At 47.8% G+C, this 26,022-nt stretch overlaps 1 protein-coding gene across 1 annotated transcript in view; it reads right to left on the reverse strand.

Annotated features, from left to right (window-relative positions):
- Window positions 1–26,022, reverse strand: part of TRPC5 (transient receptor potential cation channel subfamily C member 5) — a 96,892-nt gene that overhangs the window by 64,945 nt on the left and 5,925 nt on the right. The window contains exon 2 of the mRNA XM_027465062.3: window positions 4,380–4,778. Within this exon, the coding sequence (XP_027320863.1) occupies window positions 4,380–4,757 (378 nt within the window). The 5' untranslated portion in view covers window positions 4,758–4,778. The remainder of the gene's footprint in view (window positions 1–4,379; window positions 4,779–26,022) is intronic.

Raw genomic sequence — 26,022 nt, forward strand, 5'->3', positions numbered from 1 at the left:
GTGTAGTAATTCAGCTGCCTGCCTGCAGCTTCTTCAAGAATGCAAGTGGCTCGGCAGCCAGCACAGCCTGCGCTTGTTGCACTGCAAACATCCACCGTAACAAGGCAAAAAACAATGCGAGATGTGTGCAAGCCACGAGCTGCGATGCACGCTTAACAGGGAGCTGCAGCCGCCTGGCAGAATTCACATGAGAGGCTATTAAAAAATGCCTCCATGTTCCTCAGACCTCGTCTGAAGTCACAGAGAAGATTTGTACTGATTTCAGCAGGATTCAAAATTGATGGAAGTACAGCCATTACTAAAGATAAAGTGAAAATGCTTCGGATAAGTGGGAAAATGTGGATTTTCTGATTTATACTTCCTCTTGTTTGTCAGTGCAGGTTAGCGGCAGACTCCAGCCTGGCTGAAAACATAACGCACGGTATTGATGTCTGGATGGCAAAAACACATTGCTAAAATGACTTCTGGGGGAAAACAAAAACAGCAACAACAAAAAAAACACCAAACAAAACACACACCCGAAACCACCTAAATCTCAAGATCAAACAGGTGTGGAGGCAGAAGACTTTACTGGGCAGGAGAAATTGTTCAATAGGATTCAAAAGCATTCTCTTGCTCCTGTGGTAGTGCTGAACTCAAACTCGAAAGTCACTTTGAGTTTCTGTTAACCCCAATGACGCATGTCAGCATGTCTGCGTGGTCTTCCCGAGGTAGCAGAAGAAAGATGCTTGCACTCTGACGGCTCTCTCACTGAAGCCCAAATCTCCAGAGGTGCCAGCATCTTTCACAACAGCAGCAACTTCCTTACGTTAGCCGCAGAGCTACCGTAGCAGCAATAGTTCTGCCTGTAGCTGATGAAGTCTCCCCAGTTTCATTGAGAGACTCTCAGCACAGTCCTAAGTTGTCAGGACCAGGCAGAACAGGTTCCAGGAGAAATGCTAACTTCTTAAAATAGCCCACGAACCCTGCTTGGAAGGAAACCTAAAAGGAAATAGATCTCTTTGAACGCATCACCGTTCAGCACACTCATTTATCGTGCGCTCTGCAGTGGCCTTTAGAGAGGGCTGGTTTGTGCTCCTGGCTCCCGTAGGCTCCGCATGCACACAGAGTCATCTCTCCCCCCCGAGACACCGCATCCGCACGGCCGCAGTGCGGGAGCTTTGTGTTGTTATAGTTACTGGCTATGACTTACCCCTGCCACTGGCACGGTGTTCTCAGTAAACGGCACTTAAACAGGAGCCTAGCAAAGGTTTGCTGAACAATGACTGCCCACAGTCACTTAATGACAGGCCAGGAGCAGCTCTGCCGCCTGCTCTTTTCAGCCATTTCCACCTGGCCCTTCCATCCTGGGTGAGACCCTGCATCTCTTACATGAGGCACACAACACACGTCACTTCTTATATTTGATTTTTTGTTTGTTTGTTTTCTGCTCCCTGGAAAGGTCAGCACACGGGGAAGAGCTCTGCTCTCAAGGAACGGGTAGGCAGCGCCCAGGACACAGCACCCTTCACAGGCTCTGTGGCTTGGGAGCAAAACCGTTCTGCAGGGCACGTCTGAACGGAAGGTGGTGTCTTCCACCCCCTGCCCTTCCGCATTTGGGTGCCTCTTTTGCTGTCTAGATACAGTTGCTGCAACCCCACAAAAGGCTGGCATCGTGCAACCTGTGATGGTTTTGGTTGGGGCAGCAGTACGGGGATAAGGGGGTACGAATGAGCAGACCCCATGCCTGTAAAATGGCTTGTGCTGAGTGTGGTGCTGCTGAGCGATGCTTTTGAGATGCAGAGGACAATTACCTGAACTGACACAAACAGGAACAGCTCCTCATGCCCGGCAAGGCTTTGGTACAGCATCAAGCAACCTCCTCTCAGAGGCAGAGGGCAGGAGATGGGAACTAGCGGGCTTTCACAGACCCCAGACTCCGTCGGGTGAAGGTGGTGCGCGAAGCATTTAAGAGAGCAATCACAAGATGCTTTGCCTCCACTTCTGCCTCGAGTGCCGCGACGACGAACAGACAGCCCCAAAGTGGAAACAGGCTGCTATGCCTGAGTCAAGGAGCTGCCTTCCCACACGTTTGTTCAGGGAAACTGGACCTTGTGTACAATTCGGGAACAGATAAAGCTAAACCTGACACACCAAAGAGATGTAAGCTTACAGATTTCTCATCGAGACAGAAACCATTCCGTGAGGTGTGAACTTGGGTAACTACACAACCAAAACAGCAGATTTTCGGTAGGTTTCTTGAACATATAAGTAATTAATTAAGGACAAAGCAAGGGCTTTTTGTGAATTAATTAAGTGTTGGATTCCCAAAGGACTTTCTGAGAAAGGGTCCAGCAAAGATAATTACTGAACGTGCACCGATACCGCTCTCGAATCAGGCTCGGGAAGTCGTGTTCAAGAAGCCCTCCTATGTTAGCTTTGTGCTTTGACAAGCTGACCTGTGTGTCCCGACTTTGCGTAGCTAAGCAGGTCTTCCCATTTACCGTGATATCACTGCACATGAAACAAATGTTAATTACCATCACCGCAAGAGCAATCAGTGAAACCACAGAAGGGGAAGGCCAGTCCTGCAGCCCTCTGCTGGCAAACACCTCCTGCAGTTCACAGAAGAGCCTGAACCACAAACCAGGGAAGTTATCAGGGAAGTTATCCCCAATTTCTGCATGGGATCTTGCATCAAGCCAGCACTAGATTAAAACATACCGATGAAATCTGGTCTTGTAACAACCTTGTAAATAAAGCTGAAACTGGCACCGCATCTTTTCTCCCACACACATTCCCCTGCAAGTTGTAAACTTTGCAGCAGATAGAAGCCTAGCTACAGAATGATGGCTGCACACCAGCAAAGAAAAATGAAACAGGCTTAGCATGAAATGTATCACTGCCTAGAGATGCTGGAGCTGAGTTTCAGCTGTTATAAATCCTTCTTATTTCATGGACCTCTGTCCAGTTAAGCCATCGGGGCTTTGAATTTGAGTGGCCAAGCTTCAGTAATCAAGAGATCTTACAGAAATACATATGAACCCCATCACTTGCTTTTCAAGATATTTTTGAAGAAATACATCATTATTCTGCAATAATTATTAGCAGTTCCTCATGCTACTTAAAACTTTCAGTAATGTGATCTATCCCTTTCTTCTATTCTATTTTCTGTTATGTTGGGCATAGGATGGTCCAACTCGCTTGGAAAAAAATGGCTCATTCTCCATTTACGGCTCTTGTTTTGCTACTTATGTTTTGACACATTAAAACTATGAATAACATCCCAACTTTCAGGTCTGATAGCAGAGATTTTCCATCTCCCTAGCACTTAAGCCGCACATTAGAACAGCATTGCTGTGGTATGCAGTATTGCTGTTTCTGAGCATTCTTGATTGTTGACCTGGAGTGTTTCCTTATTGTTTGCTTTGACTACGTAAAATTACTATTTAAAAACTATGTCCTAAGGCCCTACCTATTGGAAAAGTTTTCTTTTCTGGTTGACTGATATTAAACTTTTTCTTCTTTCACACACAAAGGGCTGTACAAGCAGATTTCAGAAGAAGACCTGAGAAATAAGGATCATCAGGTTTGCAAGTTCCTTTCTAAGCACAGATCTTGTGAAAATTGGCAGTGGTCAGTAATGCATTCCAACTGTCCCAGTTACCAGCACTATCACTTGCAGATGAAAAAAAAAGCCAGGGACAGTGCGATATGTGACACTTGAAATGGCAGGATCCAGATTTGGTGCTTTTTCACGAAGAGCCTTATGTAACTGATGGCTTTGCAGCTAAGGATCCTTCCCACAGGTCATAGCTGTTCATCGCTCAGATATATAGCACCTCAGTTCATGCTGCAATGTTGTGTACTGCCTCAGCGGTTCTGAACTAGGGCTCTCCAGAGACGGAGACCAAGATGCCTCTACTATGGCTAAGTACTGAAAGCTAGCAGACTGCTTCCTTGCTTACGGTAATTTATAAGCTCAGGTGTTTTCAGGATTTACTTACGAAAAGCAATTCCACTTATTAATATCAGCACAGCAGCATGGCAATAGCTCATATTATATATTGGAATATAACTTCAGACAGCCCCAAATTCCTTTACAAAGTGTGCGTCTATAAATCAACCTATAAATCAGTACGTCCACAAACCCTGTATGACTGAAAAGAACACCGAGTGAAACTGAGAACGCTGAGTTAAGTCAGGCTGAGCGTGTCTGCTCAGCCTGGGAAGTTATCATCCAAGCCGAGCTGCCCACATCCACTCTGCACATTTAGAGCAAGGGCTCTGCATTAAGGACTCCGGCTTCTGACTCTTGAACAGCCCCTTCTCTGTGGAGCACCACTTTCCTCACACAGGATTTTATTAAGGTAACAGCTGAAGGGGAACACTTGACTCACCTGCTTCTCACCACTTGGCTTCCTGTAATTCAGCAGCAGCTCCACAGCTCCCACCACCTCTTTCCGTATCGCGTAGAGCAGAGCATCTCCCACGTACACACTGTGGCTCAGGAGTAACTCCATGATCTCCAGATTTTCGTTCTCTATGGCTATTAAAAGGGCACTGCGACCGAGAGGATCCATACAGTTAATGTTGATGTTGTAGTAGATCTCCGCCTCTTGTAAGGCATGTTTCACGCTGGCATAGTCCCCCTTCTCTACGGCGCTGAGGTAGGCCTTCTCCTCCACCGAGAGCTCTGCCTCTGCTCGCACAATCTGCAGCGGGATCCGATCTCTGTACGGTGAATAGTTTACCTTTTTGTAGTATAGCTGGGCCATTGTTCATAGTGACCAGGCAACCTGTCGGGGAAAAATAAGCAGATGTGAAAAAATGGACAAGCAACCCTTATCTGTTCCTCCTGGGGACAGATCTCCAAATATCCATTGCAATAAAAGCTTCCGATTCCTTTTTTACATCTTTCCTTCTCAGTACAACCTCAACACTCCCTGACCAACCCCACATTAAACGACTACCTGAAAAAAATAAGGATACAATTAAGGATACACCACTGCTCAGAAGATGTATACATGACAGGCACTCAGAATACTTGTAAATCCAATTTAAACACTGCTTTCCTTTGTCTGGAAAGAAGCACGATCCTGTTGTTTCTGGATAATCTGTCACGTACAGTGGGGTGGATTTCTCACCTTGCTTTTTTTTCCCCTGCTCAATGTCTTTTTTCTTCCCTCCTTTTTCACCCTTGAGCCAGGTCCTCAGCATCTGAACTTCCAGTGTTCAGAGGTTTTACACCCTCCTATTTACAGTTAAAAATCTCTTTGAATTACTTTTGCTGCTTCCTCTCCATTTCCATCTCTTAAAATAGGTTTTTATTTTTCTCTAATGTTTACTCTTTGACTAGGTCACAGTTTTATTTTTAAAGCTTCCAAGTTTTTAACATAATTTCTCACTCTCCTCGTTTATAAATAGGACCCAGACAGGCTGATGAAGAGAGCCACCACCCTTGCTCTCCAGAGGCAGTGATGTTGTTTAGAACCTAGGAAAATGAGAAGTAAAGCCTGCCCTGGAACAAGTGTAGCAAACTGGAGGAATTACAGCTTGTTCACACGGCTCAAAGAGCCTAGCAGGTGACTGAACTCATAGGAAATACGGGCTGGAAAGGTTTTCATGCCAAAGCAAAAAGGGAGCTATGGTTATCTACCTCTGCTTGGCATCAACAAGCTACACCAAATCAGGCCCAGGGGATGCCAGCAGCAATAGCTAATTGGATGGCTTTTTCCATCTCCTTGCCCAAAACTCAATGGCTTATGCAGAAAATTAGCCGGAGCTTTGTTCCATTTCAGTCCCCTATCCAGGGGAATGAGGAGCTTTAATAAAGAGGCAATGAGAGGCAAGATCTCGTGGTTCAGGTGCTGACCCAGGAACGAGATGCTCCAGGTTCTGCCTCCAGCACCCCCCTGCACCGTGCCATAAGGCAGCCGTGCTCAGCACAGCCCATTTGCATTTTGCCTTCAGCTCCAGCGTAGCGGGCCCGGTGCGGAGAGTGGGAGGATCTGAGCTCCAGCCCAGCTGACACTGCAAAACAGTGGGTGGCTGGAGCACACAGCAAAGTTACATCTGCGAAGTTCCTGGGGAGCCAGAGATCTGTAACAACGGCTTTGGCATACCAAAAATGTGCGTGCTCAGTGTCCTGGTTTCCTGCAAGCAGGAGCAAAGTTTGTGTTGGTTGCGTTTCACGAATTACAGCTCCATGCTGTAACCTGAAGGCACACACAAAGGCATCAGAGGCAAAAGGACCCACCATTCGCATACAAACAATCGTACGTGTATTGGACAATTTTTCCTATTTTTTGACTTCCAAACCAGCAGCTTATGGTGGTCTTTGTTTAATGCATCGACTGGGGGGGTTGTGCTCTGCGAGAATGTGATTTCATCAGGGAAATCAGTGTTCTAGGAGGACTGCCAGCACAGAAAGCCACTTCCCTGCTTGGTCACAGCAATCTTTGACAACCTGGCTTCCAGGGAACAGGGACAGGTGGGACAGAGCCAAGGCGTGGAGGTCTCCAGCTGTTGGCTCCCAAGGAACCTGAGGGGTTCTGATGCCAAGTGCAGCTGCTGAAGTGGAGCTGGGTATTTTTCACTGCTCTTGAGTTTAATTGAATGTTTTGTAGATGGTGAGTAACATTTGCAGTGAGTTATAACAAATGTCACCTTCTGAAACATTGTGCCAGAACTGGATCCCTTTCCTTTCCCACCGCTTTGTAGAAAGAGGAAGAAAAAACCCTTAGTTAGATATCTTAACTCCTCAATGAGATCCCATCTCCCAGTACAACCTCAGTCCAACAGAGCATTTCTTTAATACTTCAGGCACACAAGAAGCTGCAATAAAGCCACACAGGAAAGGCTCTGATGAATGATTTGTCCTGAATTCTTCTCATGCAATCATCTGTATAGCCCAACTAACACAGGCTGTCGACCACGTTTGGAAATGATATCACACGAGTGTCAAAACTCATATATTTCTGCCTGGATTCTATGGACAACTTCAGCAAAATGTTTAGCTGCTGAGCAGCCACCCGCGTGAGATCCAGCAAAATTACAGGCTCACCTTCCAAGCTTGATGGCTTTCTCTTTCAAAACCAGATAAAAGAGCATCAGCCAAACACGTGCATGTGCTCTGACATGGAACAAACAACTCCAAGCATTGCTGCTCTCTAGCAGCCACTTCCCCATACCCTGGGTCTCCTGGAAGCAGCATCACTTGGGGAAAGAAACAGCCAACACCAGTACATCCTGCACTGCTTGTTTGTTCCAGAGTAGTACTGTCACCTGCTTACTGGTTGAGAAATGAGAGAAATATTGATGAAGTCCAGGTAAGAAAAGGGGGTTGCAATTCTGAGGTGCCTAGAGAAAAGAAACGAGGGCATGCTGGTAAGGTAGCAAAAATAGAAACATAGTCACATTAAAATTTTGGAATCCATGCAAGAAAGCCTGAAAGCACACATCTTCCATGACTTGGCTTTACAGAGAGGCATTTTCTGCTACCTGAGTTAATATTTGGGGCAAGGAAAGGTGTTTTTTTCTAGTCTATGCCTGACTACAGATGCAGCAGAGAATATCCAAAGCCTGGCTATTGCGATGGTGCTATCTGCAGCATGAACAGGTGCAGAAACCAAGAACACCACAAAGCAAGCTACACAAGATAAGCAGATGTCTTATCACTCAGTTTAGACTATCACCTCTCCGCAGTTGGGTCTCTCTTCCCCCTGAACTATTAGCCCAAATCTTGAAGCCGTTTCAGTCTGACACGGCTTGTATGCTGCCTGGCAGAGAACTGAGAGCTTCAGCCACTTGAAAAGCTGCCACACCTGGCAAAACACCTCGTCTGCTTTGGAGAAGGAAGGTTTCCAGCCGTATTTGTCTAATAACACAAAATAGGTTTCCTGTCCCTGCAAAAATTGCTCTGCATTGTCAAAGACTCGGGTCAGACGCAGCTATACCCTGTGTCAGCAGGGACACGTTTCTGTCTTGGAAGAGAGAAATGGCACCAGAGAAACAGCACTGGGGCTTGAGGGATCGCCTGCCACCTGCTTTTGGACTGCACCCTCAGAGTGGTCACGTTATGAGCACAAGGGAACAGTTTTACTGCAGTCAAGGGCTGAAAACAGTGGCTTTCACTGAAAACTAAGAGCAGCTTCACATGTCACCATCTATACAAAACCTTCGGCCAACCCTGTGCTGTCCTCCACGTCCCCGCGGGCCTCCTGCCCCAGACCACAACTCGACACCGAGCGATCCATTTAATTCATCAAATGGATGTGCCGTGCCCAGGTGAACCAGAGATCGCATCGGCACCACGGAAGGCAGTGGAAGGAACAAAAATTGCTTTTCCTCTCTGATATTTCTTGTAGGAGAGCACATCATGAAAACTGCACACGGGTCAGAGTGATGTGTGGCAGCACAGGGAAGAGCAGCCTGAGCCCTGTGGGAGAGGCAGGGGGAAAGAAGAGCCAGGGAGCAGCACCGAATAGTAGCCATTAGTTAGAGACGTGCTTAATGAGGACAGACAGGCAAAGGTCTCTCAGCAGCATTGCCTCTTGCCACTGAAAATTTCATGAGGTTTCAGTACGATTTTTTTTTTTTAGGACCTGTCAGGAGCCCTCCTTTCTTCCCCACTTGACACAAAACAGCCACGTGCCTCCTGGTCTCGCAGCGATGGGGATGACCTGTATGGAAGGGGAGGAGAAGAGCTGAAATGGTGGGAGCCAGCGCCCCACCAGTTAACGGCAGCGCAGCCATGAAACAGCTCCTTCCTGGCTTTTGTTTGCTTTTAGCATTTGACTTTTCACGACGCTGGTTAAAGACGTGGAAAAGTGCCACCGCTCCTGATTGCCGAGCCTCCCAGCAGCGATTTGTCGGGGCACTGAATTGAGGTGCAGGAGCTCGTCGCTCCCAGCTGACAGGAGCGAATCAACCACTGGATCATGGACGCGGGGTCGATAGCAGAGTGCCACCTTTCCCACTTGACGGGGCTCAGCGTGAGCAGCCAGCTCGCATCACACATTAGAGCAGACAACAAAACAGCCCATCTGCCAAGTTGCAAATAGAGCGGTCGGTTGCTCCCTCCCACTGGAGATTCACTCTGACACATGTTGGCAAACCCATGTGTGTGGCTTTAAATGTCACTACAGCTTCTCTCTCAGATTTGCAGGAGGGTTTCTGTGCGCTGGAGAGCCTGCCTCTGTGTTCTAGCTGCATGAGCCCAATAAAAGGGCTGATCTCTTGCAACACATCTCACCTCGCTGCTCCTCTCCATCCTTCTCTCCGAGGCTATTTCTTCTTTTTACTATTTCCAGGAGAGTATTTTTCTCATTTCGCATTTCTCGTCTGGACCGTCAGCTCTGGAAATCACGGACCATAGCTGCTAAAATGGCCTGACTCTTCCATCATGCTCAGGGGACTGTGCACTCAGTAATATTGATCTTTTTTAAAAAAGGTTATAAACCTGAGTTATGAAATAGTCCAGAAGGGCCACTTAGGTAAATAATATTACATTTAGTTAATGGACCAATTGAATTTGTGATTGAATCCTCCTTTTAAGTGCTCTAGATCTTATTTACTAACAATGCCTGACTGAGCTTATACCTCCTACAGTCTGAGGAAATAAAACTTACTTTGTAACATTCTGCAATTCCTTTTCTCCTGCAAAGATACCCTCTTCTCCCAGAAAATAGCTTTTTCCATGGAGTTCAGTGGGGACCACACCGCAGGCCTAAATCTTGCTGCCTCTCATGATATCTCTGTATCACACCACCACCTCTCCGGTCAGAAGCAAGGAATTTTTCCTGACGCTACTAAATGCAAAAAGAGCCACTGCTGAACACATCAATGTACAACCTCAGAAGATTTTGAAAATTATAAAAATGCAATGACCTTCTGATGAATACAGTGGTGTAAGTTTCCTTCAGCAAAAGCTCTATGAGCTCAGAAAGTTTATATTCAGCTCGTAAGTTACATAAGATATATCATTCTCCTGGAATAAGTGCTTTCCAAATCTTGCAGCATTGCAGTACAACATGAAAATGAGAAACTGACAGCTAATAAAATTCAAGATGAGTAATCTAGTTTCACTGCCCAAGCTGAGTGAAAGGGAGAGCACTAATAGAGTGAGTGATAAAAATGCAAGGCTGCAGTTGTTCATGATTCACATAGGTGGCTGTGTCCTTAGAAGATGAGTAGAAAAATCCTTCGTAGAACATCTTTCGCTCATCATCACTTAAGGCGTAGTTAAGAATAAATTCAGTCACTGGGGTACTGCATGTAACCTTCTAATCTGAGAAGCGTTTGTAGAAGAGAACCTCAAACTTCAGATTATAGATTTACAGAAGCCAAAAGAAAATTCTTTGCCAGTAACTCAAAATGTCGTAATTTGACTCAAGTCCCAGCTGCGATTCTGATCTTCCTGGGGAGGGTGACAATTATCAGATATATATGTTTGATTTGGAAAGGCCAACTCCTTGGTATAATTCTCTTCCGCTGCATAATCAATCAATGAGTCACAACCAACCGCATATGGGTATGTGTAGATACGTGTATATATATATGTGTATGCATAAAAATACCAGCACAAAAGATACTGTGCACGTAGTACGCTTGGAGATACCGCTGGGCTCATGAAAGCACCTGCTCTTCTTTAAGCAGGCAGTGGTCTTAACTAAAACTTAGAAATCAAACTCAATTCTCAATCTTCTGGCAATAGGGTGCTAAACCAGGTCAGTCCATGACATCTACAAGGCTACCTCCTGCTGGAGGATGGGAATCTTGGCATGGCTGAAGCCTCTCCCGGATGAAAAGCTCTCCCTGCCGTACGCAGCCTTTCTGAGAGCCAGCACAACCCTTCAAGACAAACTAGCCCAGAAAGTAAGGAGCACTGCTAACTCTTCCATGCGCAAAGCACTTGGTTTGACTTTGCCTTCTCAAGCAGAGGAGCACAGCTCTATGTATGTATTTCAAAGGAAAACAACAACCCAAGACACCCTACCACACGTGCTTAAGCCCTAAATCCTAATCCCAGCATGTAACAGGGCGGAGAAGAAAGATTTAATTTTTGAGAGAAGGAAGAGTGCCATTGCTATACACGTCTGCAGAAATACATATGGAAAATGTGTAGGAAAAGACTTTTGCATTTGTTCTGTCTAACTGCTGTGGCTGGAAACAAAACCGACAGGTTTGCCAGCGTGATAGCCCTTTTTCACATCCGAATTCACCTGACCACAGAGAAGTTCATGATAAACCCACACATTTGGAAAGCCAAAGGTTCTGATTCTCCTTGCCTTTCTCTTCAAAGCAATTACACATTTTGTTCTTCTTGCTGGGCTCCTCTGCTGAACCTACTGCTTCAGTACTTCATAATGCTGGGGACAAGAACATAAAGCTTTTTCTGGGGTGCTGCAGCAGGCCACCACTGATTCACCGCTAGTGATGATCACCTGCAGCAACCCAGAAGAGCCGCTCTTCTCCCCCTGGCCCCAAAGGTTCCCTGTTCTCCACGCTGCCCGCTGAGCTGGATGTTCTCTTCAGCAGAACCCTATTTCAAAGCAGCACCGCTCAGAGTGCTGCATTTTAAACTACACGGAGTAACAACGATTCAGAACATACACACTCCCTACATTTTGTGGGCAGGCTGCTTAATTCATCCAAATGAGTAACGCTCTGAGTTTTAACAGTGCCTGAGAAAAACACTTCTCTCTGCTTTGCCATGGAGGAAAATGCTTTGCACTTGCCTGGCTCAGCTTGGCGTATTTCTGTTCTTACTCCTCTGTTTGCACATGACTCTCAAGGCCTCTCACACGAGCAGGAGATACTGGTGTCATTCAAGGGTGAAAGTCACCAGAGAAACGCTATTGGGAAGCCCCCAGTTGGCATTACAGCTTCCAGTAGCTATATTAGTGCCCACATTCATGCCTGTCTCAGTCTAGTTGCACCCAATTGTTGCAGCATTTCACATTAACCTGGACAAGCCCTAGGTATGTTCGCTTGACCAGGATCCATCACAGCATGGGAGCAAGCCACTTCCAGTGGTCTCAGGACAATAATAAACAGGACATCTCCTCCTTGGCCGGCTGGTCAGCACATAGCCTACGTAGCTATGTAGAACAAGGAGCAGCAGTCATCCCCAGGCTCAGGGAATGCCACAATCCTACCCACCTCCTGCTCCGCCAGCAAGATCTTTGCAGGGTCTTGGTAGCCCAGACTTGGTTACATCCGTCCTGAAAGCAAGACACAGCTTCCAGCGCAGTGTAATGGAAAGGATGTCAGAAAAACCCTTGTGTGAAGCCCAGCTGCAAAGCTCCTATCTGTGAGGCAGGGGAAGTGGGAGAGTGCTGACCCATCCCTGCAGTATTTCAGTGTTTCCTAAACAAAAATCAGTCTGGGCTACTAAAACGACACCCTGGGGATGGGATGGCTCCTGTACGTGCTTTCAGCTACTATAGCAATAAGTACTTACAATCTGTAGTTCTCCCACTTCTTTCCACACAGCCACGACACGGGTGCGAATACATACACGTGTACTGTGAGGCACTACAAAACAAATGCCCTGGAATATATTCAGTGTGGATCTTTGCAAAGGCAGACAAAATGCAAAGCTTATTTTGCCTGACGTCACTGCTTTCTCCCCTACTCTTTTGAGATCGGCCATTTTCCACCATCTAAAAACAGAAAAGAGATGTCAAGTGAACTGAGAAATACTGTCAAGCAAGCCGCCCCCTTGTCTTATCTGCTAATGCAGCACTAATGTGGCATGGCATCATTATCAGCTCCGTGCTCTGTGTCCACCGTTTCTGCGCCTGCTGCTTGTAATCTCTAGCTGCTGCAGCTATTGGGGAAGAGATTCCCCCCACCCCGTTCACACTCGTGCTCAATGAGCATTGTAATCATTTCTTCAATCAACACGATAATCTCTGAGCATCGTCTCTAGGAGAGCTGGTGGCAGCAGGGACTGTTAGACCTGCCTCAGCCTAGCTGAAAGTGCAAGTAAACCGCCCACCCGCTGAAGGGAAATACAAGATTATGGCACAGTTGTCGGGACGAGGAAAGGGCAGTTGCAGCGAGCTATAAACAACTAACAGTGACAGCTGGGTAGGCTCTGTTTCTCGTCTCAGTAATGGGTGGATTTATTAGCAGTTATCAGCTACCATTTCTCAAGAAGCCCTGCTGGAAGCGTTTGCATTGGCACCCGTGTAAAAATTCAGCCGCCCCCTGCAGCCCCCTCTGCTGACAGTCTCCTGCCTCACCGGGCAGTGGTAACTGGCTCTGGTTCTGGCTCAGTTTTGTTCCTAATTTTGCTGTTCAAAGCAGACCGGAGCTTCTCGGAAGGATGCTTCCACAGAAGCATCACACGCTCCTTTCTCACATCAGTATTGCCCAGTTCCAAGGAAAGGGAAATGGAGAAATGTTGTTCTCAAGAGAATCAAGCAGGAGAATTTAAAAGACACAAGTAAATGCTGCACAGACGTAAACCAGCATGGAAGAGGAGTAACACTGCTTCTAAGTAAAGAAATGCATAGGACACCGATTGGCTTCTATTAATGCCCTAATAAAGTTCCTGAATAACATCGCCAGCATAAAACTTGCCTATTCAACCGCCAGACCATTCTTGTAAAGTCAGAGATTTGGGTCAGGGACTTGCAGCAGTAACCACGCTATTTCTTAATCTTTGCCTACTGACACTGTGCCCTTTGGCTACCAACAATAACAACACCCAGTTCTTACAGGGCTTTTCAGGCACAGATCTGAAAGTACTTTCTGAAGGACAGAAAGACCTCATCCTCTCATTGTACAGATGAGAAATCTGCAGAAAAATGAAATCAAGGGACTTGCACCATCCATGAAAACAAGATACAATTGGCCAGAACTGCCCAGAAATACACGGACACACACGCACACGTGTAGCTTTAGATGTGCAACAGATCCTTCAGCATCTACCGAGACACAGCACAATGTCAGAGCAACCTGGAGTCTGAATGCCTCCAGGAGAGCTGAGTCACCGAGCCCCTTTAGAGCGATGTGAAATGCTCTCCCCGTGCCCTGTTGTTGCCCTCTGCCCACACCTGCTCCTCACCTGACAGGCAGAGGCTCTGCTTAACAGGAATACTGCAGTCTCCCTTCCTTGGGCACAAGCCTGAGGTGCAGATGACTCCTGACCCATGATCTTGCAGTTGGAAAGCTTCTCGCAGTCTTTTCCAGTCTCTGTCCGGTCACCCAGAAGCCCGACGGCAGGGACTTCTCACTCCCGTGGCTCATGCCCTCCTGGGGACAGTTCTGTCCCCCTGAAAGGCTGCACAGGAGGCAATGATAAAAACTGGGAACGTCTCACCTTGCTGGAGAAATATTGGATTTTAAATATTCCACAGGGTGGCTGTGTCACATGCTGCAAAATCTGTAGGGTATTAGCTTGGAAGTCAGCCCCTGGTCTTCCTAAGGGGAACTTCTCATACGGGCGCAGGATGTCTTTCGCTTCCTCCCCAGGTTCTCGTCTGCAGTGTAACTTAAGGCTGTTGCTGCTTCTTTTGTATTTTCTTTCTTCAAGATACTATTCTGAAATTTTCTCCCATTTTCTTTTGGATTTCATTTTGCAGTTTGCTTCCCTTTTCAGTTAAGTGTTCATCCAAGATATCTCGGCTTTCAAAAGACATCTGAGGTGAGGCTCGTCAGTTTTTCTTCAGAAGAGATTTATTTTGTATGCTCTCAGTTTTAGGCTCAGCTACAGTATAACTGCAGGGGGTTCATGTTTAAATTGAGCTGTATTCCTCTGGCTGCAGGAGTGGGGCTATGCAAAGGAAATGCACAAATCCATAAATAAGGCTTGGCACGATTTCACTGCTCTACTTAATGCCGACATTTGCAAGCTCTGTTTTCCCAAACCTCTTGCTTCCAAATCCCTGCACCTGCTAATTTGTTAATTCTGTTTTCAGTGAGTTTAGGCTTGTGTATTCTTAATTATGCTAATGAAGAATAAAGTATTCAAAATATTAATGTTTTGCAAACTTAAAAAAGAAAACAGTGAACAAATACCTTGCCCCTGGGTCTGTCTTCACTGTTGGATTTGCAGACTGGTCCAGGGTGTTACTTTTTTTCTCCCAGGCTCTTGAGAGGATGTCCTGTCCTCTCTCTTCTTCCCCCTCCCTCCTGCATCCCATCTGACACGGCTTCACTTCCCCTTTTTCTGTCTGATCTCTGCGGCGAGGAAGATCTTGGAGGTTAATGAAAATCATCCCTGAAGTGGTAATTACCACAACTGCCTCTACCAGTTTTCTTTTCCTCTCTCGATATTGATCTCCTCTCCCCTCCAAGGCTCTGTAAAGGCTCCTTGCTCCCACTCTCTTGCAGCTAGTGCTTGTAACCGGCGTCCAGAACCTGCTGGGAGTTACCGGGGTACCGCAGTCCTCTGTCCCCTTCCCGTCCTTTGGGCACCTACCTCTCAGGTCACTCTGCCAGGTCATACTGGCAAACAGAGGTCTGCTTCTGGAGAATAAACACTGCATGGGCCCTACGAACCACTAGCTGCGGTCTCTCCTCCCCATGCACCTACGATTTCGATGCACTGCTCCTCTACTTTCTCTGAACACTGCTTTGCAGAACTGGTTTCTGTTTTCCTGGCTTCCACATAAAATGTAGGTCAGAGTCATGGTAGACATACATCAAAATTGTGATTTATTGTACATGAAAGGAACAGCGAGCACTGAACCTGCAAAGAAGAAAGGTGACTAATTGCTTAATTTACCCAAGCGGCATCTGGTTGCAGAACACCTTTGTTCGTGGCTTCCTGGTTTATCTTCCTGTATGTGCGTTCCCAATGCACCTTTTACTGTGCTTTTCATGTGCCTGCCTTTCCTGGATGTCTACACAGAGCTGCTAAATCACAGACATACAACACGTAGGCTATCGTTCTCACCATCTCCCTGACAAGATAGTATTGTTTCTTGCAGTACAGATGGCTTTCAAGATACTGATCTCTGCCAATGGAGCAGCAACGCACTTTCTGTAAACTGACTCTGAAAGGAAGTGTTTTGGCATTAAGACTGAGATTGAGGATAAACCAGAGCATGCAGTCAGGGCCAAGCAGACCTCGAGAAGGCCACATAAACAGTATCACTCCTACCAGCGTATCAAGGAGTTACTGCACCCCAAGAGAGCAGGTTTCCCTGGGGTTGCGGGATCTTCCGAACTGTTCGCAGTCTACACGACTAGACTACTCTAGATCACAGTCATGCCGTGCTTGGCACTTCCTTGGGAGTCTAGCCACATTTTCTGGGGTTTATTTTCAGCCCTGAGCTTTGGGAGTTCAATAATTACAAGAGAATGTCATCTTTAAAAAAAAATAAAAAAGAAGAAAAAAAGTTTCTAGCCTCTAGGGTGTGAAATAAAGAGTGTGAGTCACAGAGTGAACTTCATTGATGCAGAAACCAGACAGAAAATGTCCCAAATCCCAGGTTTAAAAATCTCATTACCATTAGATCTGAGGTGTGGGGCAGAGAGGGGAGACCTGGGGCTTTGGAGCCCATGGGCTGCTTGCTTTGGGCAGGGCAGACCTCCTCTGCAGGCCACGGCACCACCTTTCCTGCGAGCCCTTTCCTAGCTGGAAGCAACCAGCACGGCCTGTGCAGCAAGGGACGTCGCTGCGCCATGCTGTGGCACTGGGCAGGGCAGGGCAGCGGTGGCGCTCTGCACACTGGCTCACACCCCCCTCACACCCCCACACTTCAGGGATCGCCTGCTCTGCTATTTATAAACCTACCCGGGTGTTATCACTCAGTCAACAGAGCACAGAAGCAATCACTGGGTGCTCTCCACGAAAACGGTTCTGTAAGTCCATCAAACCATGCCGGCTAGATCCCATACACCCTTGTTCACACGTAGCCTGAGAGGATCCCTTTGACTGGAGCAGATAAAACTCCCAGTTTAACACCACTTCTGGCAGAGGAGATATTTCCATACATGCCCACTTCGAGCCAAAGCCTGCTGAAGCTTCTCTACCTCCAGACACCTCTCTTACTGCCACTCAGAGCCTCAAAGCAGCTGGACAAGCGTGTTACACCCTACACAACTTCATTTATGCACAGCCATAACTTCACCTACAGACAGAAATGCAAACAGTACCCATATTAGCAGCCAGCATCGTTTTCAAAATTTTTCCCCTCTTCTTTACAGCCCTCAGCATAAGGGCCCTCATCCTACAAATCCTCGCTGGCCCGTGGTTCTGGCTGGGGCTCCCTGCAGAACAGAAATGATCATCACCCCCATGCTCAGGCACTGTTCTCTCGAGTCCTCACTTTCTTTTGGCTTCCTCTTGCTTTCTTCCCTTCTTTGGAAAGGGAAGAAGAGAAGACTTTGCAGAAAGGTGCAGTTTCTCTCCTGATACAAGAGACAAGACAGAAAGCCCCAGCTTTTCATTCTTTGCCCTTTCCATTTCTGTGCCAGGGTGGTGTTTGAAGACACCCTCACGTATTTTGCCCCACCGAGATGAGGCTGCACCACCGAGCCTCGGGCATACACAGACCATACAGAAAGGGCACCAGGCCCAGGGTGCTCACTGAAACAGAAAACCCACAGCCAGGGAATTTAGGTAACACTTAAAACTGCTGGAGATGCACACACTGCAGCTGTCTGGTGTCACTCAGATGCCATTTCGTGTAACGTGTTAGTTTTATGAACAGAGACCTGTGAAGCACTTCCACCTCCTGCTTGCCCAGCCTGACCCCAGCCCAGGACGCCGAACTACCTCCTGCTGGGAACCCAGCACTCAAAACGCAGTCCTCACCTCGGAGAGCTATTTCCAGAGGAGCTGCTCCTCTGACACTGACTGGAGAGCGAGCATCAGGCTGAGATCCCCACTGCCTCGCTACCTGCGCCTTGGCTTTCTGCAAACCTTCAAAGCTGTCAGGAGGGCTGGGGACGACCTCTGGGATCTGCAGCATCAGCACGACCGCGCCAGCCGAGCTCCTCGCCAGGTCTAAGGCAAAACAAGCAGAATTAAGGCGTGGGCAATGAGATCAGTCCCCGGCCCTGCTCCGACTTTTACTTCTCCTGTCAGTTATGCGGCGGGTCTGGCAGTTTCCACCACGATCAGGTCTGGCTGTCACAAAGCCTACTCCATCGAGTGTGGCAACAAAAGGCACGGGGAAAATCCTTGAGGTGACAGTTTCTCAGGGCTGCAACACAATCAGGATTCTAGCAGGGAGTTTTAGCTGCAGAATTTGATCTGTCAGACAGCCACATCCCGGTGACATGGGAAGCTGGGGATTTTTCCACTGCCTCGCTGGCACCTTTGGGCAAATAATTTTTCAGATCTGCGCTTCTGTCTGCTTCTCTCATTTGGTTTTAGAGCAAACGGCGTCACTGGGGGCTACAAACAAGGACACTACGAGGCCCTGGTCTCGTTTGCTGTAACAGGAATGCATTTGGTTTCTAAAATTCATCTTTTTTCCCCTTCCTCCCACCTTCAGTAACTTTCTCACTGCACTGCTCTCATTTTCGAGATACCGTCAGCACTGTTCTTCCCAGACACATAAAGCAGATAAAGCGTCTGATTAAAAAACGGATCCAAAAGGCTAAACCCAGCTTGTCTAACAAACACCCGGCAAAGATATTAAATGAAGACCTGGGGAATTTTTCACTTGCATTTTCAAAGGGCATGGGCCTAATGACCACATACAGTCCTCTAATTTCAAGCTTTATGGTTAGTAACAATCCTATTTTGCACTTTTTTTTTTTCATCTACTGGCTGTTAGCATTCTTGAACACCATCCATTAAATTTTATCACCCACAATCAAATTCTTGTAACAGTAGAGCAAAAATGACCGAAAAAAAGGAGTATCTATGCAAGACATGGTATGTTACATGCATCATTCTGGGAAAGTTCAGACCTTCCTCAAATTCTGAACTGTTCCTGGATGGACTGCCTGATTAGTATTTGCTTGATGACAATGACAAAAATCTCAATCTTAATCTACTCTTCAGAATGACTGTGCATCCCTCTTGGCTTCGTTACACACATAACTTAACACCGCTTCACCAAACGTATTCAGGTCCACAATTTTCTCAGTAACTTTTTCATTATTCAGGTCCGCTTTTATAACTACAATAGAATAAAAAAAATAAATAAAAGCATGCAGTTTTTACGCCGATAAACCAATGCCAAATTCTTTGCAGCATACCAAGGTGACACGTTTCCTAAGCCCTGTGTCCTGAGATGCCGCGCCGGACCAGAATCATTTTGTTTAACGTTACGGTACGTCTAGCCTGGGCATCCTTCCTCAGCTTCTTCAGTCCCTGTTCCTGAGATTTTCATCCCCTGCCAACTGAATCCGTTTGCAAAGCGCAGCTCTCAGGTGGGAAGCCAGACTCAGCGCTGATTTTCCTGTGCCCTCCAGCACTCCGAGGAGCCCTCGCATTCTCTTTTTTTAGCTGGATTTTGCTGTCAGTGAGGAGTTCTTTCCAATTTTGTCTGAAGTGCTCGAGGCCAGTTACTTGCTATTTGCTTTCTTGTTTGTGTACCTTTGGCCCAGCAGGTCTGGTTCCTTCTTTCCAGGCTTATTTTCCGAGTTCAGAATGAATTCTGCTGAGAACACCGTAGCGCAGACCTTACCACCAGCAAGCAAGCACCTCTGAGAACCGCAGCCAGTGTCTCCAGACAGAACAGATGCCTGAAGAAACCAAGCCAAACGGCCTTCCAAGCACAGAAAATGGTCCTCGTACAGCTCCGAGGGCAAGAACGCTTCTTGGCAAGCTTTTCTCCTTGCGAGGGGGATGTTTCAGCTGGAGAGAGAACTGGTGCATCTCTTAAACGTCTGCTTGATCCCGTCCACCCAGGGACTCTTCTGTCCTTTGAAAGACATGGTCGGATTCTTCTGGGGTTAACGCACCCCACGTCGGCTCAGTAAGCATCCCCTTCTATGAAAACAAGCCCTCCTGGGCTTCTCAGAAATGAGCTACCTGCATACACTGTTTCTTCCCTTCTGGTTGCCCCCACATTTCCACAGAAAGGACAAAGGACGAAGGGGTTGTGAGCCCTGGGCTCTACTCAACCATCACGGTGACTGCAGCTCCTCCCTCTGCCTTGCTCATGCTCCAAAAGTAAAATAATTCAAAGCACTGCTCGTTGCTGTCCCCAGCACAAAGTCACGCATCGCTCCCTTTGCCCCCACGATCCCTACTTGCCTCCTGCCCGTACGCTCCTGCACCTTTCCCCAAGGCCAGGCCTTGAGACTCCGTTTTTTTGTTTGCTTGTTTGTTTTTTTTTTTTAATGGAGCCTGTAATTTGGAGGGATTCCAAGTTGCAGATGATTTTCTACCCCTTCTTCTTCCTTCTAGCCCGCTGGATTTTCTTTTATCCCCGAGGTGTCACAGAACAGTCCACCCTCGCTCAGTCACAGATGACTTATTTTCCTGGGCAAAATCAAATGTTTTACTAAGGGCATATCTGGGCCTTGACGTTGTGTGTGTTTTTTTTTGTTGTTGTTGTTTTCTGTGAGGATTATTGCCCAGTTTCCCTTTACCTGTGCTTTGAGTTTGCCATGGTGCTTTCAGTGGCAGCAGCAGCACCCAGCTCGCCCTGACTGCGCTCAGATGACACCCCCAGTGTCCCAATCAGCTAGTGCAACACCCTCTGAAGCCCCCAAACCTGCCCCAAGTGTCATGCTAACACTACCCCAGCCCCAATCCCTGCTGATTTTACCCAGATACCTTGCACTGCCATCAGGAGGAGGTACAGCAGCGAGTGGTCTGGGTGGAAGAAGCTGGATTCCTCCGGTAATTCCCCTGCATCTCAGGCAGGCTAAGCTGCTGAGTCTCCTCACAGATCCTGTGCAGGACGGCCCAGGCTACCCAGAGCCTATCGCTGGCTGTACCGCTTCCAAAAACGCTGCTTGGCTGACATTTCAGGTTGAAAAAGTCCATCGCTATCCGTATGTTTCTCCACTCACGCTCTGGACTTCAGCTTTCTCTAAGACCAAAGGCAGGGCGATGACAGCCCTCGGGATGCTGCCTCCCTGCCGGGGATGCTACAGTTCAAGCTGCCCCAAACCAAGCTCCAGCACTGCACCAGACAACGCCACGCGCAGGCAGTGAGTTGAAAGCTGGCACGAAATGTTCACATACTTCAAATACGCCCTCCTTAAAGCCTGGAAAAGGTGAAAGCACTCAAACAAACAAACACCATCTCCCCCTAGGGAAACGCCAAGATCACACACTCTGGTTTGTGTAGTATTTGACACGAGCTATGCTCCCAAACCCACCGCACCAGCAGCGAGCCAGGCAGCCTCCTAAATCCATTACTGCCAAGGAAGCTGTTTGTTTGTCATCTCGAGGCTGAACGGCAATGACATTTCTGTTGCAGTGCAGTAAAAGGTTAGCACTTGCATAAGCTGATAAATGTGAAGTCAAGGTGACTCTGCTTTATGTATTACATTAGCACAGGACTGCAAATCCTTAGGGTGCACGGGGAAGTCTAAGCAAGCAATGTAAGCAACTGCAGCACTGCAACCGAAAATGTCCCGGCGAAAATACTGCCCTTGGGAAAAATCACACATAAAATGCGGGACAAAACCTCACGGCCTGCTGGCAGCCTGCTGGGATCACTGCAAAGACAACAAACCAGTGTTAAGGTACAGGAGATGAAGACAGATCATTAATACCACAGAAATGGCATCTCCTACGTTATTACTTTTCATTAAGTTGAACAAAAAGACCCAAGTTCTGGAAACAGCATTGCGGTGTAGCTCCTGCGTGACTGGCTGAATAAATGTGTTTTAAGAGTGCCTTTTTGATATTGGGCTCTAACAAAGTACTGCCAGAAAGTGAGAAGCTGACGGCTGGCTTTGAGATTTCAAGTAACCTTCTCCTAACTAACAGTCTGTGTACACATATATATATCATCCTAGAGCAGCGACACACTTAGAGCTCTCCCGTCTTTTAACTTCCCTTTCTTTTCCCCTTTCTGCTGTTAGTTATTCATTTACTATGCTCTTTCTTCACATTACTTCAGCCAACGCAGGGCTAAATTGTTTCAAATGCCTCTTACGCACTCAGGATCTCATTCTGCTTATGCAGATTCACTTGCCTTGCTGATTTCAGTGCCATAATTCCTAATCGCACAAGTCAAACTGAGAAGAAAAGCCACTGTTCTGGCCTCCTTCCTGCTCCGTAACACTGGGCCGATGCCACTGACTAGACTCACCAAATTAAAGCTCTCCTCTAACTCAGCAGGGAAGGTGCTGCAAAGCTTTGGTAGCACATCAAAGGATCTCCACACTTTGCTTCTTGTTTCATGTACCACCGGCGTCGTCTGTCACATGCTGTTATATAACTTCTGCAGCTCCCAGCCCCAAAGCCTGCTACGCTTTGAGTCAGCCTATTGTCACTCTCACTTCTGGGCTCAGCAACCCCCGAAAATAAAGCAAGAGAGGAGAACAAGCGCCAGCTGAGGAGTACGTCCCTACGCATATGTCACTAGGCGTGGATGCGTGCAGCTTTAGGACCACAAAAGGCACAAGGCTGCAGCAGTCCCCTGGCACGTCACATACCTGTATGCAGAAATAGGGCGTGCTGGTGCCAGGCAGCACTGGAGGGGGCTCTGCCAACACTGACCCTGCCCAGAAGGGTGAAGAAGGCTGTTCAGGCCATGCTGCATATCCCTGGGTGTAATAAATACAAGCAGGGTTCTGTAAGCAACCTGATGGCATCATGTTCTAGCATCTCCTGTGGGCTACGTTGACGCTGCTCTGTCTCATAAGGTTTGAGCAGCTGCCCAGGCATAAAAGGCCCTGCGAGCAGTGCTACAAAAACCCACTGGGCTGGGATAACACAAATAGGCGACGGGGTTCCCACCAGAGCTGTCCCTGTCTTTGTGGAGCTCACCACTTCCCACGGACTCATGCAAAGTGCAGTCCTTCTCCAGACATTTGTGAGAATGGAGATGGTCAAATTAAAAATCTTTTGGGTTTCAAACCCCTCCCGGTGCCTCTAGCATCCCCACTGCCCAGAGGCAGCCCGTGCAGGTGGGAAGCACTTTGCAGCCCACGGAGGCTGCTTCCAGGTTCATTTCTCAGGCACAAGAGGTTCTGCTTAGGACCCACCTGATGCTCTTGCTAATGATAATTGATCCATATGGATTCAGCAGGAGTGTTGGATGAGGAACAGTAGATGAGGCCTCTGGATCCAAACCAAGATAAAAAATGAATGAATTTAAATGAGAAAAGAGTAGCTCTACTTATGTGTTGGTTAATTTGGAAACAAACCAGTACTTTTGAATATCAGCAGTTTCCCATGATATTTATAAATGATCTTTCCTATAAAAGGCTTTACTTCCACTGAAGAGAAGCCCTGCTGGTATTATTTTCGCTTTTCATACTTACAGATTAGAATTCAGAGCCATTTACCTCTGCTTTGGGCTGACCTTAGCAGCGATAAGACCGACATCTATGCAATGGGGAAAAAAGCCTGGCCCCCAGCTCCATCCATTCCACACCAGCCAGCGAGACAGAGGTGGAGAGCTTCTTCTCCAAACTCTCTTGCTCGAATTCTCCATGAAAGAGGGCTCTGTAACCATCTCATTAACATCCTACTGCATTCCTACCTTCCCAGCTGCCAGTCCCGTTTTAGCTCCGGACACACGTTGAATATTGAGTTTAAGCTGTTGGTGTCACCACGATGCGGGCACATACAACTGCACGGCTGCCGAGGGAAGCGGGCTGAGCTTTGTTCTTCTATACGGCTTGAGTCCCCGCTCAGCACTCAGAGGCATGCTGGAGATGTTGGGGCTATAAAAGATGATTAAAATGGGAATCCACCCATTACAAAATCTATGCAGCGTGTTGGTTTTTCCCTCGTGGAACCACACCAGTGGTAGCAAACTGTGCTTTTGCTTCTGAATTACTAAACCGAGCTCAGTGACAGCTTTGTGCAGCGCGGCATCATGAAACCAACAAGATGCAGCTTCTGCTTCTGGATCTTGCATGACCATGGGTGCTGCTGAGCTTCAGTTTCCGTGGCTGTGCTGACACTGCTGCTGATCGCCCCCAACCCCGTGCCAAGAGGCTCAACCCATAAAGCAGATTTAGATTTAAACAGCAACTGCGATGCAGGCACAGCGTTACCATAATTTAACACGCTTTAGGTTTTAAAGGAATGAACAAAAACTAAAAGCCTAATTTCGTTTCCATTGAATTCTGCATTCCCTTCGTAACTTGTCGATGTTTAAGCACAGGAGCATGCTACAGCCCAGCAGCACAGGACCCTTTTGTGGAGACGGGATCAGATCCTGAACTATCCATAAAAGACAACCACCAAACCCAGCTAATAACCTACTTGCTGTGAACCGCCTGATGGCAGCGGAGATCTGGGAGGTGTCTGTGGCCGTACCCTGGTTCAGATGTAGGAACCATCAGGCTCAGGATCCTCTGATGGCACCACAGCCCTGCGGCTTTGAGGGCTAAAGGACTGCAGCCGAGCAGAACAACCAGATGAAGGGCTCCACAGGAGCACTGCCACAAAAGGGGCAATGTCACAGGACTGCAGGAACCGCACGGCTGTGACAATGTCTGGAGGAGCAGCTCGGATCCCTCCACGCCGACCTGTCTCAGGGCAAAGCCAAGCTTTCACCCAGCCACCTGCAACTCCATAGCCCCTGAGGGCAGAGCCAGGGACCACCCTGGACCCTCGTGCTGTGTCACCCCCCATCTGGGAGGAACAGAAGATGCTCTGAAGAGGTCACCTTCCCCGGCTGCCTGCCACGCTGCTGAAGGCAGATGTCCCTGCTCCGCGTACGCGCCTCTGGTCACGGAGAGGAAGCTCTGAATGCAAAAGCAAGGACAAGAAGAAAGGCTCTGATCCCGAAAAAGCAAACAGAACGGCCCCAAACTGGCCCACTCTGTGCAGGTCAGTGTCACAGGGGAGGGAGCTTTGTTTCCAGGTGATTTTTGTAAGAGAAAAAGATGAATCCGAGCACGGATGGGAAGGTCACAGCAGCCCTACTGCTGCTTTACATCCCAAATACTTCACGCTGAACTGTGGTGCCATCAGCTATCTTAAAAAAGAACGAAAACAAGCCGTCCAGAGGACATCTGAAATAAAACATTGTCTGAGCAGGGACCAAACCGAGTTAATAGCTCTGACAAATCCGATCTTTCTTTCATATACGACCTAGCAGACTTCAGGCCAGGCCCACCCTTGTCTCGGTGGCCTGAATCCCAGCCTCTCCTTTTCTTTCCCCAGCTCTCTGATGAGGGATTTAAATACCAGGGTCTTGGCTTCTCTACACATTCAGTTCTATACAGATAATTACATACTTTCCGGGCTTGATGTCTGTTACGTTTGCAGGCTGAGCAGGAGTGAGATTTTTGGACTCTAAGGTTTTTGAAGGAAGCAACCTCCCAATTCGTTCCATTCGCGAGCACGTGCAAATCCCTGGCAGCATCAGAAGACAACCCAGAAAGATCTGCCAGTACACCTACTACCTGACCCACTCCATGCAGCTCTGGTCAGTGCAGGTGAGCTATTTTTGGCTGGAGATCGGACACAAAGCCTTGCAAGGGGAGCTGGAAGACTTTCCAAAACACGGCTTCCTCTCCTCCCTTGGAGCACCCTACCTGCGTGACCGTCAGCCAAGCCACTCTCTGACTTCTCTCTCTCTTCCAAAACTATTTCAGACGCCCAGGGGTTGATGCAGCTTCTGTGGACAGCAATGGGTTTATTTTTAGGAGGGGTGCCCACCCTCCCTCCTTCCATTTTGTGCCAATAGCTGCTGTGATGGCTTGTTGACTGCTGATATTCATACCCATGTCTCTGACAGGCAAGGCGCCCACTCACCAGCTGCTCAGCCTGGTTGATTAGGTTACCGACAGGGTGCAGGGAAAGCTGCAGGAGATGCTGTGGAAACGAAGCCATTTTGGGCATGCAAAACCACAACACCTCGCTCCTGCCATCGAGCCTTCGGGTGACCTTAGCAGCACGCGCACCGGCATCGGTCCCTGCCCACGGTGGAGGAACAAGGAGAGCTGCAGAGCCATCAGCTCAAACTTGCCTTC

The sequence above is a fragment of the Anas platyrhynchos genome, chromosome 10, assembly GCF_047663525.1.
Source record: "Anas platyrhynchos isolate ZD024472 breed Pekin duck chromosome 10, IASCAAS_PekinDuck_T2T, whole genome shotgun sequence".
In the NCBI taxonomy this organism is placed as follows: domain Eukaryota; kingdom Metazoa; phylum Chordata; class Aves; order Anseriformes; family Anatidae; genus Anas; species Anas platyrhynchos.